General features: G+C 49.6%; 8 protein-coding genes across 8 annotated transcripts; 6 read left to right on the top strand and 2 right to left on the bottom strand.

Moving 5' to 3' along the window:
* Positions 1-158: 158 nt before the first annotated feature.
* Positions 159-1,419, top strand: N7537_009882 (uncharacterized protein; the record flags this gene model as incomplete). The annotated part of the gene is made up of 4 exons (XM_056900936.1): positions 159-330; positions 389-690; positions 760-1,131; positions 1,171-1,419. The coding sequence occupies 4 exons, from the start codon at positions 159-161 to the stop codon at positions 1,417-1,419; spliced, it is 1,095 nt and encodes a 364-aa protein (XP_056749604.1).
* A 1-nt stretch (position 1,420) lies between these two features.
* Positions 1,421-1,907, top strand: N7537_009881 (uncharacterized protein; the record flags this gene model as incomplete). Its single annotated transcript, XM_056900935.1, has 2 exons — positions 1,421-1,645; positions 1,710-1,907. The coding sequence occupies 2 exons, from the start codon at positions 1,421-1,423 to the stop codon at positions 1,905-1,907; spliced, it is 423 nt and encodes a 140-aa protein (XP_056749603.1).
* A 910-nt stretch (positions 1,908-2,817) lies between these two features.
* On the top strand, positions 2,818-5,411 carry N7537_009880 (uncharacterized protein; the record flags this gene model as incomplete). The annotated part of the gene is made up of 5 exons (XM_056900934.1): positions 2,818-2,924; positions 3,023-3,761; positions 3,815-3,934; positions 3,985-5,343; positions 5,400-5,411. 5 exons carry the CDS (start codon positions 2,818-2,820, stop codon positions 5,409-5,411), a joined length of 2,337 nt encoding a protein of 778 aa, XP_056749602.1.
* A 407-nt stretch (positions 5,412-5,818) lies between these two features.
* N7537_009879 (uncharacterized protein) lies at positions 5,819-6,900 on the top strand (the record flags this gene model as incomplete). The annotated part of the gene is made up of 8 exons (XM_056900933.1): positions 5,819-5,864; positions 5,926-5,952; positions 6,017-6,026; positions 6,085-6,097; positions 6,155-6,197; positions 6,251-6,313; positions 6,367-6,776; positions 6,868-6,900. The coding sequence occupies 8 exons, from the start codon at positions 5,819-5,821 to the stop codon at positions 6,898-6,900; spliced, it is 645 nt and encodes a 214-aa protein (XP_056749601.1).
* A 478-nt stretch (positions 6,901-7,378) lies between these two features.
* N7537_009878 (putative spindle poison sensitivity protein Scp3) lies at positions 7,379-9,168 on the top strand (the record flags this gene model as incomplete). Its single annotated transcript, XM_056900932.1, has 3 exons — positions 7,379-7,550; positions 7,633-7,754; positions 7,840-9,168. The coding sequence occupies 3 exons, from the start codon at positions 7,379-7,381 to the stop codon at positions 9,166-9,168; spliced, it is 1,623 nt and encodes a 540-aa protein (XP_056749600.1).
* A 946-nt stretch (positions 9,169-10,114) lies between these two features.
* N7537_009877 (putative RSC complex subunit (RSC1)) lies at positions 10,115-12,864 on the bottom strand (the record flags this gene model as incomplete). The annotated part of the gene is made up of 5 exons (XM_056900931.1): positions 10,115-11,032; positions 11,087-12,337; positions 12,389-12,457; positions 12,506-12,668; positions 12,725-12,864. The coding sequence occupies 5 exons, from the start codon at positions 12,862-12,864 to the stop codon at positions 10,115-10,117; spliced, it is 2,541 nt and encodes an 846-aa protein (XP_056749599.1).
* Positions 12,865-13,534: 670 nt separating this feature from the next.
* N7537_009876 (ubiquitin-specific protease OTU1) lies at positions 13,535-14,527 on the top strand (the record flags this gene model as incomplete). Its single annotated transcript, XM_056900930.1, has 1 exon — positions 13,535-14,527. The coding sequence occupies one exon, from the start codon at positions 13,535-13,537 to the stop codon at positions 14,525-14,527; it is 993 nt and encodes a 330-aa protein (XP_056749598.1).
* A 136-nt stretch (positions 14,528-14,663) lies between these two features.
* N7537_009875 (serine/threonine protein kinase CDC7) lies at positions 14,664-16,227 on the bottom strand (the record flags this gene model as incomplete). Its single annotated transcript, XM_056900929.1, has 4 exons — positions 14,664-15,338; positions 15,390-15,450; positions 15,498-15,939; positions 15,993-16,227. The coding sequence occupies 4 exons, from the start codon at positions 16,225-16,227 to the stop codon at positions 14,664-14,666; spliced, it is 1,413 nt and encodes a 470-aa protein (XP_056749597.1).
* Positions 16,228-16,688: the final 461 nt, after the last annotated feature.

Here is a 16,688-nt window from a genome sequence, read left to right as displayed (position 1 = left end):
GACAATTTTCATGGAGACGCCGATAAGTTCTTTGACCATCCTACGATTGTACTTTCAAATACCATTGATCATGACAAGATATAACTTTGATAGATTCCTTGGTTCTTTCAGATCAATGCCATCCTCCTCTATGTTAATCTTAGAGATCAACCTCCAATATGGCTGCCCACGTTCAGGAAATCCAAACTCAACGCTTCACCAAATGGTGGAAAGATCTGGGTCTTCGAAAGATATTAGCGTGGCAGGCTACTATCCTTGTATCACAAATGACTACTGGTTATGATGAAAACGTGGTCGGAAGTTTCCAGTCTATGAAGCCCTGGGTTAAAGGTCCATAGCTCATTTGTACAACTCTCGAGATAGAAGCTGACTATATCACTCTCACCAGATATGGGATATCCCGACTCGTCTAGACTCGGATTTATCACATCTATTGTCTTCGTTGGGGGTTTTGTTGGTGCTCTGGTTGCCTCACCTACGGCGGACTACTTCGGACGCCGAGTAGGCATGTTTGTTGGATCAACCCTGACGTTTGCGGGAACTATAACCCAGACAGCTGCACAAAATGCTGGTATGTTTATTGGTGGTCGCTTTTTGATTGGCTTTGGGATTAGCTTCACATGTGTTGCTGGCCCCTCGCTGCTCTTCGAACTGGCTCATCCGGCAATGCGTGGCACAGTCTCTTCTTTGGTAAGAGATATCCCCTTACTAATAAACCCAAACCCTTCATCACACTCGCTGATAATCTGATATTTTTAGTTCAATGTACTTTGGTACGTAGGCTCTATCATTGCGGCATGGACAACGTTCGGCACGGGATACATGTCTACCAGCTGGTCATGGCGTATACCGTCGCTCATACAAGGAGTTCCCGCACTTCTCGTCATGATGTCAGTTCTTTGCGGTCTACCCGAAAGTCCGCGATGGCTTTGTGCAAACCAGCGCGTAGAAGAAGCCCTACATCTGCTTGTGAAATATCATAGCAACGGCAACTTACACTCGGCTCTTGTGATCCATGAGATGGAAGAGATACATATTTTGTTAGAGGCTGAAGCGGCCGCCCAAAAGAGCGGCCAAAATAGCTGGAGTGTTCTCTACCGGCCACCAGCAAACAGGAAACGAATTGCCCTGGTGGCTACTATTGCCCTCTTGGCACTCTGGAACGGCTAGGGTGTAATCGCATACTACTTTAGCCCCATCTTGACCAGCATTGGTATCACCTCTACACCTCAGCAGACCGGCATCAACGGTGGCTTGCAGGTCTGGAACCCGCTTTTCTCCCTGGCAGGAGCTTTACTGGCGGATCAAATCGGCAGACGAACTCTCTGGATGATTTCATTCGTTGGGATGATCCTCGCCAACGTTCCATCGACTATATCATCGGCCATGTATGCCCAACATGGATACAAAGGAGCCTGATATGCCGTTGTTCCTCTACGATGCGGCCTTTAATTTTGCCAACAATCCACTTCTTTATTGCTATCCGACGGAGCTTCTACCGTTTGAAATTCGGGCCAAGGGGTTGAGTGTTCAAGTGGCCGTCTCACAGGCAGCACTGACTGTCAATCAATATGTGAATCCCATTGCACTGGATAGCATTGGATTTTACTACTATATTTTCTACCTGGGAATGATTATCCTCGGGGTGAGTGCAATTTCTCCTACCCTTTCCATTTCCATACCTCGTGACACTAATGCTTTCTACACAGACTTGTATTATATTTTTCACGTTTCCAGAAACGAAAGGAAAAACCGAAGTTGAGCTTGCAGCTCTTTTCGAGGATCCCAAATTGGAACGTGCAGACCCAATAACGCTTGAAGGGTTGGAAGCAGCACTCGATCATGACTCAAAGCCCTGCGAGAAGAGTGCTGTGGTTAACAAGAACGAGGTGCCGAACTCACTCTAATGTGGGATATGAGTGTGGAGGGATATGTTAGGTTTACGAAATGAGGTTGTATACATTGTATACATTGTGTAAATAACCATGGTGTGAATTTTGGTTATGCACATGTGATAATCTGATTATAGACATATTGAACATTCCAAGGTTATGAAGCTGTCTCAATATCCCAATCTACTCTATCTTAAAACACCAACACCCACACCCCGGCTAGTAAGCTGATAGACACATCCGAATAGCCGGTTTCTCCAAATCCCTCTGCTCCACAGCCCTGTGGGGCTCTGACTATGCCCCATTGGGGATGTATTTGTATCGACTGAACATGGACTGAGTGTTCAGTACTAGAGATATCCGACAGAAAGTCAGATTGCCGTTGAAATGCCAAGATTGATGTATGCATCGTAATTGCATTGTTTACAATATTACCATACCAGGGGGAGGGGGGGGTTTGTTTTTTTGGTAATTATTGGAGGTATAGATACGATAATACGATTAGTCATTACGTACGACCCGAGGACTGAAATTTACTGCGCCTCCAGGACTGGAGCCTTAAAGCGGCAGGAATACAAAGCCCCACCGGAGGAAATCCCCTACGTCCACGGGTACAGGTACCTCATGAGGCTGAAGAATTACATGTATGTGTATACATATATATTAATTATATATTATATATTACATATATAGCTGACAGGTCAGCTCTATTACTATTACTATTAAGGGTATACGAGTGCCTAGATACTATTAATACATTATTAATAACTCTTATTCAATCCCGTTTGACCGTTTGACCTGGCGGGGGTGGGGGTCTACTTTTTTTTCCCGTTAAACCACTTTGAACTCCTCTTTTCATTTCCCCCTCTTTCTTGACATTCGACTTGAACTATCACAGGGGGAAACAATTTCCTAACAAATTACAATGAACAGACCACCACAGGGTGGTCAGCAACGCTTAGGTGCAACATGGTATCCAGGGGGCCAGGATGACTTCTACATGCCAGAGGTCATATCCCCATCTCCCCAGAGGTATGGATTTTGATATCACATCTATTCTGCGATTTGCGATTCCTGTGGTCTCTGCAAAATCTGCAAATGCCGAAAATACGTGTACTAATTCATCCTAGAGTGATGCCAGAAGTACCCGAGAACATGCAGGACAATATCGCTGAGATGGAATACCGCGCTGACCCCCGCCGCGGGCAACAACAACAACCGCAACAACCACAATACCAACGCGCCCACGCCTATCCCGAGCGCACCTCCTCCGCTGTTCAAGGTCAACCTCAACATACTCAAGCTCACGATCCCAGTTCCTACGCGCAATCCGCGACCTATGACAGCATGGATCACCCCAACTTTTCGCCTTTCCCGGTCTTACGGAATCCACCGCCTAATGTCCCGCCCACCGATGAACAGAGGGAAGCGAACCTAGAGCGCGCGCGAATGGCCGTGCTATCGACCACAGACCCGGAGATGCAACTTGCATGGGCCTTGGATGCCCTCGCCTTTGTCGAGGTCGCCGCGCAGAACGATGTCCGCCTCTGTTTGACCCAACCGCCACGCCCGCAGACCCCGCAGGTGGAGCGGCAGCTACGGGTTGACGCGATGAACATCGTCGGCTTTCTCGCCGAGCAGCGCCACCCCAAAGCAGAATTCATCAAGGGCATGTGGCTCGAGTTTGGCAAATTTGGCTGCCCTGTCGATCGCAAGGAGGCATTCCGATCATACTCCAGAGCCGCTGAGAAGGGATATGCGCGTGCCGAATACCGGATCGGAATGCAGTTTGAGAGCTCGGGGGAGCCGGAGAAGGCGATCAAACATTACCAGCGGGGTGTTGCACGGGCGGATTCTGCCTCATACTATGTGGGTTGTCAGATTGATCATGCAGGACAGTGGAGGCACTAACACACTCGCAGCGCCTGGGAATGATGATTCTTTTGGGTCAGCATGGTCAACACCAGGATTTCAACACTGGGTTGGAATACATCCGCCTGGCAGCGCAGTCATGCGACCAGAACGCACCTCAAGGTGCATACGTGAGTTCTATATGAAATTTACCTTGGAAAATTTTTCTAATGGAGAAAAGGTGTACGGCATGCTCTTGGCTCGAGAGCTCCCTCAAGTGAGCGTCCCGGAGAGCTTCCTACCCCTTGATCTGAACCTAGCACGTGTCAATATCGAAAAGGCGGCATATCACGGGTTCGCCAAGGCTCAGGTTAAGATGGGTGCGGCATATGAGCTCTGTCAACTGAGTTGTGATTTCAACCCCGCGCTGTCTCTGCACTATAATGCACTAGCTGCCCGCCAGGGCGAACCCGAAGCCGAGATGGCGATCAGCAAATGGTTCCTGTGTGGACATGAGGGAATCTTTGAGAAGAACGACGAGCTGGCATTTACATATGCCCAGCGAGCGGCCCAGAGTGGTCTCCCGACAGCTGAATTTGCTCTGGGTTACTTCTATGAGGTCGGTATCTATGTGCCGGTGGATATCAAAGAAGCTCGCTCTTGGTACGCCAAGGCCGCTGCCAGTGGCAACAAGGATGCATCTAGCCGGATTGAAAGTATCTCCCGATCAAAGACTCTGTCCAGAAAGGACCATGAGAAGATCGCGATCTCACGCATCAAGTCGACGCGATATACCGCTCATCAGCGAGGCAATTCCCTGGAATCAACCCCAGAGAATATCCAAATGCCAGACCCCTCAAGAATGAGCTTGTCTGACGGCCCACCATCTGGGGCTCCTTACCCCGATCGTCCTCACTCTACTCGTCCCCGGCCCCAACAGGGTTATCAGCTGTCAGACACTCGCCCAAGCTCTGCTTTCGGCGTCAACCCTAACCTTCGATCCAATGCACCCTCGGGATATGGTGGCCCACCTCCCCAGGGCCAGGGCCCCGGATCTCGCACTCCGTCCTATGGGCCTGGTGGACCTGTCGGACCTGGCGGACCCATGAACTACCGCCAGCCTGGCCCTGGAACCCCTCTCAGCGCTCCTGCTGGACCTGCAAGCCCGCAGGCTGGTAAAATGATCGGTCCTGGGGGGACTCCTCGTCTCGATATTGGCTATTCTGCACCTATGTCGCCTCCAGGTGGCCGACGTCCACCACCCCGCCTTGACTCAGTTCCAGATCGCAAGCCTATGAGACCTCCTGGTTCTAGCCACCCTCCTGTTTCTAGCCACTCCGGGATGTCCTCGCCCAGTGTGGCATCTCCTCGTCCGCCCGGTTCGCCCTCGTTTCCTCCACGTATGGAGTCCCGGCAACAGTCTCACAATTCGGGTGCCTCCACACCTCAGCCGGCACCCTCGGTCGCACCCTCAGTCGCGCCCTCAGTCGCGTCGTCGACTTCATCCGCGCCCCAGCAGAAACCCGCTAAGCCGCCAAGCAAGGGACCCAAGACCTTTGAAGAGATGGGCGTTCCTAGTGCGAATAAAGACAGTGATTGCGTATGTAAACCCTACTTTTTGGTCATTGAAACTCGAACCAAAGCTGACTCTTGCAGATTGTGATGTGATACCCCGAGGCTTTGTTCCCTTTTTATCCAAGCATGTTTGGCTGTCTCTGTTCAACTTGCATTTTCTCTACTTTCTATAATCCCAGGGTTTCAAAAAGTTTTTCGCCGTCCGGGAGGCGAATGGTCTCAATGGGTCTCCTTGTTTCCACATAACTGCATTTGCCCCATTTCATTTCTGCTTTGAGCTTTGTTTTTTCCCTGGACATATTATCATTCGGGTTGTAAGTTTGAGCATGAATTAGATATCAGGAGTAGTTGTGAATTATTGTTTTCATTTTTGAACCCTCCAAACTCTTCCTATTGTAGTGTCACTTCCACGTGAGGTCCACGGGTGTGAACCTCATCTACTCAGACCAACTCAGTAAACTCAGTGCAACTCGGTGCAACATCTCCCCAATCTTTACACCATGGCTCCGCGTAAGCCCAAGAATGATGTCTCTGTCGGAGATGATGGTTAGATATTCTCTAGATCATAACCATCGACTCTGACCTGCTAACCGTGGCCTTCGCAAAGATGCTTCAATGATCCGGGAATACCTCCGTGAGTATCCGGACAGAATCTGGATCTTGACATACGTTCAATGACTTACTCGACGAGTTTGCAGGTCAGCAAAAGTACGTTGGCTCTAATGAGTTGTTTACTCGAGGTGGTGGCTGACATCGCCTGGCACAGTCGTCCATATTCAGTTCGATCCCTCTTCAGGACAGCACAAGGAACAACCCGCTGAGCAAGCATTGTTTAGGCCATTGATGTTTCTGCAAATCTTCACAACAAAGTGACCAAAAGTAAGTCTGGCCCAGTGAGCCTGTCTATGCTTTCCTAATATACTAGTTACTAGCGCAAGCCGCAAAGCTTCTCCGGGATTTGCATGAGAAGAAAGAGATTGAAGCAAGAGTTTCTGGTAAGTTGGGGTATACTTGAAGATAGAGACATACTAAACCAAATGACGTATAGGCAAACAGACAGTCTACCATGCTCTACAAGATCCCTCGGATATCACAACCCCGGAGGTAGCCGCGGCTCTTAAGCTTGACATCGACAGCCTCGGGGGTGAGATTTCAACTCTGAAGGCAAACGAAAAGAAGGCCCGAGCAGAGTTAGCCGCCCTGCATGCAAAGCCCCGGATATCCGATCTCCAGCAGGATATCAGCCGTCTTAAGAGCGAGAAATCGACGATCCAGGCTCGCCTAGCAAGTCGTCACGCGAGTGACCCCGTTCAGATATCACCAGAAGAAAGAGAAAAGCTTGAAAAAGAATGGAAATACTGGCAACGGCATGCCGACGTGCGCCGTCGGATCTGTCACGATCTCTGGGGACAATGCTCTGAGGTACTTCCGGATGACATGAGTGCGGCGGAGTTGTGGGTGAGTTTTTGAGAATGACGAGTGACGAGTGACATAGCCCGGAGGCTTTCCAATCATCAATTGCTCTGGAATTCTGACAAATGTTTATCAGGAATCTTTGGGGCTTGAAGGAACGCTCCAATAAGAAGTTCTCGTGGAGTGGTGATCTTTCTACCTAGTCCCCACTCGGGTCACATCATTTGACATCTACGATGTACACGTTTAGTACGAGACCTACAGAGAGATTCACGAGGCTTTAAGGCTGTGTATTCTATTTCCGATGAACATCTGATTCGCTGGTATGCACGAGCAGATCGAACATGGAATGGAGGCAACGGGAGGAGGCGAACCGTAATCGGGATGGGACATTGTCATGAGAGAGGCTGTGGTGAGATTGTATAAGATAATGGTGTTATATGTTAAGCTATTGGCTTTAATATTTATTATAATTTTATTGCATTTATTACATTTATTGCATTTATTACATTTCTACATTTTTACTCTACAACTTCACCTTTCACACTTTTTGTCCGGTGTTGGTGAATCATCCAATATCTCTCTTCCCCACCGCCCGAGCCTATCTTTCTTTCCCCTCTCCAATCTCCAACCCCTCCCACTTCTCCATGCAGGTGTCTACTCGTCCTCCGTCATCTCGTCGAACCAGTCACTCAGAGATGAGAGGTCGTGCACCTCTTCCGGTTGCTTCTGGGGCGCCTCAGAATCCCCAGAATGGACATTCTCGCAATCCATCGGCACTTGACGTTGCCCGCAGCCCGCCAAATCAAAGTAATAAGAGTAAGTCTTAACTTCCGATTTATTCATACTCATTATTGCAGCTCCCAGAATGCGAGCTAATCTTCTGCAATCGTCTATCCAGACACTAAACATGTTCCGTGCAAATTCTTTCGCCAGGGTGCCTGTCAGGCAGGCCCCGCTTGTCCTTTTTTACACTCCACCGATGCCGGAATTGACTACGCTCCTTGCAAATATTTTGCAAAGGTATGAGATTGGCACTGTTTCGAAGTTCTCCCTTCGGTGCACGTTTTCCGAGGCTGTCGGAAGTTAACGGGGCAATGGATTTTAGGGAAACTGCAAGTTCGGCGCAAAATGCGCACTGGCGCATATCCTACCAGATGGACGAAGAGTCAACCGGCCGACTGGGAACATGGGAATGGGAAGCGGCCACCTCAATCTGGGCGGCCGAGTGAATCCGCAGGCCTATGTCAATCAGGACTCCGCCTTGACCAACTCGGTGCTCTCCCAACAGCGCATGAACGGTCACGAGCAGCCTCGATATGCCCCGCAGCTGGCCCCGCAGGAGGAGTATGGATCCCTGCATGGGCAGCAACAGCCATCCTATGATGGAATCCCCACGATCGACACGGGCCTGGCCTCCGATGCCGGCTCCAAGTATGGATCTCCCGCAGAAGATGTCCGATATCCCATGTCGCCTAATAACAACCACCTTAGCGCTCTCGATGCGGGTCTCCCGGCTTCATTCGACAGCCAGGGTATTTCTCATGCTGCCCGTTATGGTCCGGTGGCTGCTTCCATGCCCTCACAGTTTGGATTGGAGTCACCGCCACCTCAGAGGCTGGGGCAAGCAGATGTATTCCGGAACCTGCGCGACATCGGATATGCTACCAGTTTGCGCAAGCCTTCATCGCACATTGGATCTTCTCCTCCTGCTCCCGAAGATACAGTTGGAACCCGGTTCATGCACTCGTCACGCCCCGTCAAGCCACGCATGCTTTCCGCTAGTGTTCCTCGTCCCATGGCCCTCGAGGACTGGGATGAGAACTTCCCTATGGAAGAGGATTACCTACCAGTCAACCTGCACGACGATGTTCTGACCCCGCAGGAGAAGCTGCGCCGTCTTTCCCGGACCGACAATGACCTAAGCTCCAGCCACCGCGACATCACTGGCCTTGGTATGACCAGCACCAGCTTCTCTAAGACTGGTTCTCCCCTGGCGTCGAGCCCGTCTCGGTTTGGCGCATTGTTTGCCAAGCAGCGCCAGCGCAAGGAAGAGGAATCTCATGGCTCCTCCTCTTTCCACATCGGTTCTCCTCTCCGTGAATCATCACTGAACCCAATCGCCAGTCCTAGCCTAGGACCCATTGGCAGTAGCCGGGCATCCCACGAAGGAACGTCCTTTATCTCGAGCCCTGGACGCCAATCCTCAATGTCGATGATTTCTGAGCAGCTCGGCGGCATGGGCCTTCACCCTGGTTCTGCTCGTCAGTCGTCTGCCGGTCCTAGCGCCCGCCTTGACCGAATCATCTCTTCTCCTGTCAACACAAGCAAAATTGAAGAGGAAGAGCAGAGTGACCTGGTCTTCGACATGGAGGAAGAGGTCGGCAACAAGCGGAACAGTGCCTCATGGAGTGAGAACAAAGAAAGCTCCTCCTAATCGGTCCTCCTTGTTTCAATTTTTTATCACGATACATCAAGTCCAAGTCCAACGTTAGGACATGTTCATATTCACCAAAAACACAGGAAAACGGTTATTGGAGTTCAATTGGGCAACATACATCAGATACAAAAGCAAAAGAAGGGTCCAAGACAATACATCCTTTTCTTCTCTTCAATTGAGATGTCTGGTTCGGCAAAAACAAAAGGCGACAAAAAAAAAAGCTTCACATCCCCTCTCATAGACTGGCACTCAGCATCATCTGCCTTGCTTTATTCCTTCGTTTGGAATCATCTAGACCAGTCATATGTGTTTCTCATGGGCTTCAAGAGGATTTCTCTGAGCCATTTACTGTATTAATTTCTGCCTTTTCTCTGTTTTCATTTTCCATTTTCTGGATATCGCACTGTGTCTGGATTGACATATCTCGACTCTTTTTTTCATAACTGCTTTTCATGATTTCACGACCACTGCGATCTTTGGTGTTTCCTAGGTGCTTTGTCTTCTTCTCCCTTGTTCTTTGTCCCCTACTGTCGGAATATGTGGTCTTGATTCTCAGGACTGCAGGCATGTACAAACTGGAGATGTGCAAATAAACAATTTCTTGATACTTTTACAATCATTCAGTAGATAATCATCTTGTAGTTTTCTTAGCACGTTGGTATTCAAACAGTTACCGAGGGCGAAAAGAGATATATATGTATCACATCAACATCTCAAGTCAGAAGTGACAGAAAGCGAAATTCGGGTGACAATTGTAGTTTAAACCTATATATTTTCCCTATTGACATGTGCAATTTACCAGCTAGAGTGTATGAAGGACTAAAATTAAACCCATTCCATGTTCTACCTAATGATACAACCCTAAACTAAAATAGACGCCTCGAAAATTACGCCTTTGGAACCGAATCATGAAACCATGCCAGTATGTTCACCTTTCGTATAACTAAGCCTCATCCAGGTACAAAGCAGTACCTTTCAAATTGACCAAGCCATCCGTCGTAGTCTGAGCCTGAATCTGCTGCGTCTGTTGCATAGCTTGGCGATCCGCCACAGCACCACGCTCCCGCGTCCCATCAAGATCCATAGCATCATCATCCCGAGCATGATGAAGATATCCATAGAGCTGATTCGTACCCGTAATGACGTTCTGCACCAATGTCTCAACCGCCTTACCAGTAAGTGCCTCGGCACGGCCCATAAGCTCAGTCTTCACCTCAGCGCGCCGGCGCTTTGCAGCTTCGTCACGTTCCGTCTGCTCCTCGGCTAGCTTGCGTTTCCGCTCCTCGACCTTCTTCTGATGCTCCTCCTTGGTAGCAAGGTATTTGAGGGAATGGCCGAGCTTGTGTTTTGAGGGCGGGATGAAGTCCACCGGCGGTGCGGAGAAGAAGAGTACGCGGCCGTAGTCATCGCAGTGGAATTGATCGCGGATGTCTTCTGGAATGGCGGCGTTGGCTGCGTCGCTCAGGTGGAAGACTTCCACGGGCCGCGGTGCGTTGGGGTTGTACACGGCTGGCGGGGCTTGCATGCGGTTTTGGGGGTAGCCGGTGTAGGGGGTTTGCTGGGCCGCTGAATATGGCTGGACTGGTGGTGAGGGTTGGTATGCGCCTGCTGGTGTTTGCGGGGTGGCGGCAAGGTTGCTTGCGCGGCGTTGGAGGGATGCCGTAAAGGATTGAGACGGGGTCATTTGGTGGAAGCCTGGTGGGCGGATGGGAGCGGGAGTAGTGTGTATGATAATTGGGGGTGTTGCTGGAGTCCTAACACCTGGGTCGATGATCGTTCTGGGAAGTGGTTGCCGGGGTGCTACGGACTGGGGTAAGGAGGGAGGAGGCGGGGATGGGGTTGGCTCGGGTGGTGGGGATTCCTAATGTTGTCAGCTTTCGATGATCTCTTCTCATGTGGATAAATGAAGACTTACATTCTCATCTCGTGGACGGCGGTGAACAGCGCCGACAACAGGGGGTGCATTGTCGGTTCCCCAAGTCGGCCGAGGAAGGTCATCGGTCTCCTTGGAATCCTCTTTCAAAAGATGCTTGATCGGACTAGGGATTTTCTTGATCTTGCGCGGCACATCAAAGAGATCCATCTCGTAGTCTTTCTCTCGCACTTCATCTGGCAGACAGCTGGCCCATGTCTTGATCTTGTTCAACTTGTGTTTCTCCTCATTGTACCGAGCCTCGCACACGTAGATTTCCTTATCCGGTGCGAGATCTCTTGGGCGACCACGGCTGTAGCGGGTGAAGAACATAACAAAGCAGCGATCCACAATCTCGTCAATCCGGTGGTCTCGGTATTGCCCAGTCTTAACAACCTCGTTAGGGTAAAAGTGCTTCTCGAAGTGATGCACTGTCTGCTCAGGGCGGTAATACCAACAGGCGTTGATCCATTTCTCCCCATCGGAGTCCTGCCAGGTTCGGTAGATTTGTGCAACAATGGGCTTGCTCACATCGTTTTGGTTTTGGATATGAACCCAGTCACCAACTTTCCACAGTTCACCGCGGTGGAGAATACCATCAGGGAGTGGGAAGCGTCCGTCTTCCATCAAGAACTCGCTATCAGGCTTCTTCTTTTCTTGCTCGGCCAACTTTCGTGACTCAGTTTGCAGATCAACCGCATCCTTGAAGATCTGACTGTCCGATTGGTTGTAAGCCTTGGCATTTTCGAACATGAGATCAAGATCGCGCATGAAATGGTCGACGGAGTTGTACTTCTTGCGCTTGGATTTGCGCTTGATAATGTCGATGGCGATGGGTTCCTTGGTCTCCATGTAGTAGTCCGGATAAGTGGCTTTGTCGGGGAGGCGTTCAAAGTGTGTGATCTTCAGGTGGCCACCGGCACCTTTGAACTTCCGAATTCCCTTTAGAATTGTCTTGATTCGGATTTCCATAGGTGTGTCCACGCGGGGAGGACGGCCTCTTTTCTTGCGAAGGTCAGGTTCGTGCTTTTGAGTCAATCCACGCTTGAAGCCAGGCTTGGGACCGGGCTTCTTCCTTCGCCGGCCCTCATCCTCAGAGTCATCATCCTCATCTTCTTCTTCCTCCTCCTCTTCCTCATCGTCGTCAGGGAGCGGATCGGCCTCTGGAATCTCTCCCAGATCGGGTAGCTCTGCCTCATCAGCGGGGATCAGGCCTTGGGCGGCCAGCTTTCTGAACTCGGCGGCGAAAACTTCCTGGAAATTGTCAGTTACATGCATAGGGTGGCCCAGCTTACTCAAACATACTTTGACAACCAGCGCATCTTCGTAGGCCTGTGATCTAGGTCTGTTGTATGTTTGCGCATTGTGCGGGATCTAGATCGTTAGCTAGTCGCCAAACCTGGTAGGGGCGCAACCACTCACCAAGGCGCAATCGCGAACGAATTCGGAAAAGTGCTTATATTCCCGTTTGTTGATGCGCGCTTTCAAAATACTGAGGGCCATCGGCTCCTTGATGATATCGTAGTAGTCGGGAACATAGCGCTTGTTGACACTGCGATGGAACAATCGCGACGGGTCGTGGCCACTGCGCAAGATAACCATTAGCCAGTGATCACTGTATCTCTTAAGGTTCAACCGCACTCTTCTTCTCGATAGTCATAAATGGCCATGACCACATCCATCATCAGTTTCCATGTTTCGCGGGTGATCGCACCGTCATTCTCGATGGAGTTGACGGGTTGTTCACGCGGAGGTTGCGATAGCTCTTTGTCGGACTCCATGTCGTTGGCGACAAGCGCGTTTCCACGCGGTAAATTTGACAGCCTTTGAGATCAAAGAAATCGAAGCAAGGCAGAGCAGATTTCAGGTAAGACAGTAGGGAAGCCCTGGAGAGGTCGGAGAATGTTTTACGAGCGCGTGAAGCTGTTGCTGACTCAGCGCCCATTTGACGTTACATACGGTAATTTTATGAAATGTCATGAAATTTCATGACGATGGTCTCTTACATTCATTTGGACATCTGGACATCTCTTCATGAGAGAATATCATATCATTTCTATTTGCATCACTTCTATGGGTGTCTGTGCCATGACTACCTATTGTGGCTCAGGGTTGAAGTTGTCACTCAGGCCCAATGTACTTTCAATATACATAGCTCTTCAGTTATGGTTGCTATGATTAGTCTCACCCTGCTTACAGCTGTGTTTGCGACCTCTTATGTTTTCTTTCCTTTCCTTTTCTTTTCTTTTTAAAACATCGGAAGGAATAGAGAACTTACTCATATACCAGTCCTAACCCTTCTCAAGGCCCAAGAAAAGGGAATCACAGCCTCAGGTATACCCAGGTATACCCCACACGGCAAGTCGTCATATCTTCCTATCAGTGGAACTTCCCAGGTTCTTAAGATCGTCCACCTCACAGTTCGCTTTGCCTCTTCAGGAATTCATCACAATGAGAATTCGAGTCCGTGGGCCTTCAGGCCAGTCAACTATTACCTTGGATGACGCCGCAACCATCAAAGATCTCCAAACCCAAATTGCGGAGAAGACTGGTCTTGCTACCTTCGACGTCAAATATGGATACCCTCTCAAACCACTCGAGCTTGACAGCTTCCAACCAGACCAAAGGATCTTAGAAGTTGGGATAAATCTAAATGGAGAGTCACTCATCGTTGCACAGAAAGAAGGGGCCACCCGAGGCGTGAGTGACGATGCGCCAACAGCCCCTACCGCGCCATCACAGCCATCGCAGCCATCCATGTCGCAAAGACCACAAGAGAACACCGCCGAAGACCCACCAGAAATTGCCTCCCCAGAACATGCCGGAACGTTCGTTCTCCGGGTGATGCCCGACGATAACTCGTGCCTTTTCCGAGCAGTGGGCGCTGCAGTCATGGGCGATATGGATACAATGGTTGAACTGCGGTCGATCATTGCAGGAGCCATTCAATCAAATCCGTCGGAATATACCGCGGCGATTTTGGGCAAAAAGCCGGACGAATACTGTAGCTGGATCCAGAACGAGGACTCGTGGGGTGGCGCCATCGAGCTCAAGATTCTCAGCGAATACTTCAACATCGAGATATGCTCCATCGATGTACAGACTCTGAACATGTTCCAATTCAACGAGGGAGCACCGACACGGTGTATCGTGGTGTACTCGGGGATTCACTACGATGTCCTTGCGCTATCTCCCTCTCGCCCGCCTTACACTCGTGCCAACCCACTGCCGCATGGAGACACAAAGGTCTTCGAAGCTGTGGATCCGGTTGTTCTGCAAAAGGCCAAAGAATTGTGCCGGGTGTTGCAAGGCAAGCATTACTACACGGACACTTCTGGGTTTACTGTTCGCTGTAACATCTGCGGAGGCACATTCACTGGAGAGAGGGGTGCTACGAAGCATGCCGCGGAGACCGGGCATTACGATTTCGGAGAGGCGAGCTAGTATTACATATAGAATAGATAAGCATACTGCGGGGTGGTTTAAAGTCATATGAAGGCTGCTTCATTGTCATGGATAAAGTGGTATGCAGTGTATGGCATAAAATCGATCTCACATATCGTACAAATAGTCTTGAATCTCATATCATGGCGACTTCATCTGCATCATCTTCCTCCTCCTCTTCTCCCGATTCTGCGCTTTCTTCTGGGTTACCTCCCCATTCCACGTCGTGGTGCACAGGATCCGTGAAGAATTCATGCTGTAGGGCGTCCGCGGCACTGAGGCGCTTAGACGGGTCCAATTCCATCAGTCCAGACAAGAGGCGTGTTGCTTGCTGCTCGCTTTCCGTCAAATCTTCCACGCAGCTGGACCATTTCACGAGTTTCTCCCAGCTGTAGCCTTTCTCGCCGATGGTTGGGATATTTGTTTCGAAAATTTGTCCATGAATTGCTGCGGCGGTCTTCATACGTTTGGTGCCAAAGATGCTCGACATTTCGATCATCGCATCAATATCGTCCGCAGAGTTGAAGAAGGGGAACCGACGTCCCAGCAAAGTTAGAAGGATGACACCCACTGACCACATGTCAATCTTTGTGGTTTGTGACGTGCATTTAAAGAGAACTTCCGGGGCTCGGAAGCCTCTAGTTCCAGCGCGGTTCGCGCGTCGTGATGGCCGCGAATCATTCTTGGGGTAGCCGGCTGAAAATCCCGTGGATGGGGGGTTCTTGGAGTAGTAACTTGAAAGGATACGGCTTCGCCGGACATAGCTTTGGTGTGTACATAGGCATGGGCTGGTGTATTCTGAACCTTGGCGCTGTTGGGACAGTCAGTAAGTGCATCAACATATGACAACAACGAATTATACCTCTGCAAGCCCAAAGTCAACCAGGACACCTTCTTTCAGGTCTGGATTGTAGAGAAAATTGCTAAAAGACATTAGTATAATTCAGGTTACCGATAATGACACACTTACGTTGGCTTGATATCTCGGTGAAGGATTTCATGTTCATGTACCGAGTTCAAGGCGGTCATGAGGGATCGTAGATAATGGCGCATGTCTGCAACCATGAATGTGCGGTATTGAATGCGAAAGTCGGTATGGGGGAAATAGGGCAACACAGCTACCACTTGATCCTGGTATCGGAAAGCAGTGATCAACGGGCAGACAGACCCGCATCCTCGGAGATCGTGCAACAGTTCCAGCTCGTTCTGGATCCGCAGGGGGCTACTCGTGACATAGATCTTCTTTAATGCGACGAATTTTGTTTTTTTCCGCCCGGTTGGCTCGCCTTCAACTCGCCGTCGTTTGGATGGAGGCTCCGCATAGTTGTTTTGAGCTGGTGTTAAGACATCCCAGTCGTTTTGGTGTGCATCATAATGAAGGTCCTCTGCTTTGTAGACTGTGGAGAATGTACCTATTAGGCCTATCAGTAAAGAGGCCGACTAATAATGGCTGAACCAGTCATACCTTCTCCGATTCTATTCACTAGACGAAACCGATCCGAGATTCCTGGGAATGTGTCCTCGAGCTTTCTCATATCCTCTCTGACTGATTCATCTACCTCTTCCTCGTAATCACTCTCTTGGTGCGCGTCGCTTTGTGAACCTGGTTCGTCATCATGCCCCAGCGAGTATTTGTGCTCTTGGAAGGACTTGCTGCGCTTTAGCTCAAATACGCCCGGGGCAGCGCGGAGACCCGACATGGTGGCACGGAAGACAATGATGAGTCTATGAGTTGGATTTATTGTGTAATGAAGTGGAAAAACAAAGTCATAAGATCGTGTCGCGTTTAGGTCTAGGTCAAGGTCAAGTTCTTTGAATGTTTATCGCAATTGCCAAACACAACAATTACCATGCGGTGACAAATATGACAATACAAGGCGGTGAGAAACAACACTGGAGGGGTCTGTCAGCCTTAGCGGTAAAATAGTTAACTAACGTATTTCACTACCGAGTGGCCACTCCCCCCGAGTGGCCATCTCTAAAACACGTAGTAAATGCGATAAATTATAGCTTGATATCTTAACAACGGTAGTCTATATAGAGCTTTCTTTATAACCTAATATTTTTTTAGGTGATATCTAGTCTCTTTAGAGAGTTTCGAGAAATTTAATGGGTCGGTGACTGAGATATATCTATTTCTAGATTTTGGTAACGTAATTTT

Source organism: Penicillium hordei, assembly GCF_028827395.1.
Source record: "Penicillium hordei strain IBT 12815 chromosome Unknown utg000005l_segment0_segment0, whole genome shotgun sequence".
NCBI classification, from domain to species: Eukaryota; Fungi; Ascomycota; class Eurotiomycetes; order Eurotiales; family Aspergillaceae; genus Penicillium; species Penicillium hordei.
The sequence above is the reverse complement of the archived record's forward strand: the minus strand, read 5'-3'. Positions and strand labels throughout refer to the sequence as shown.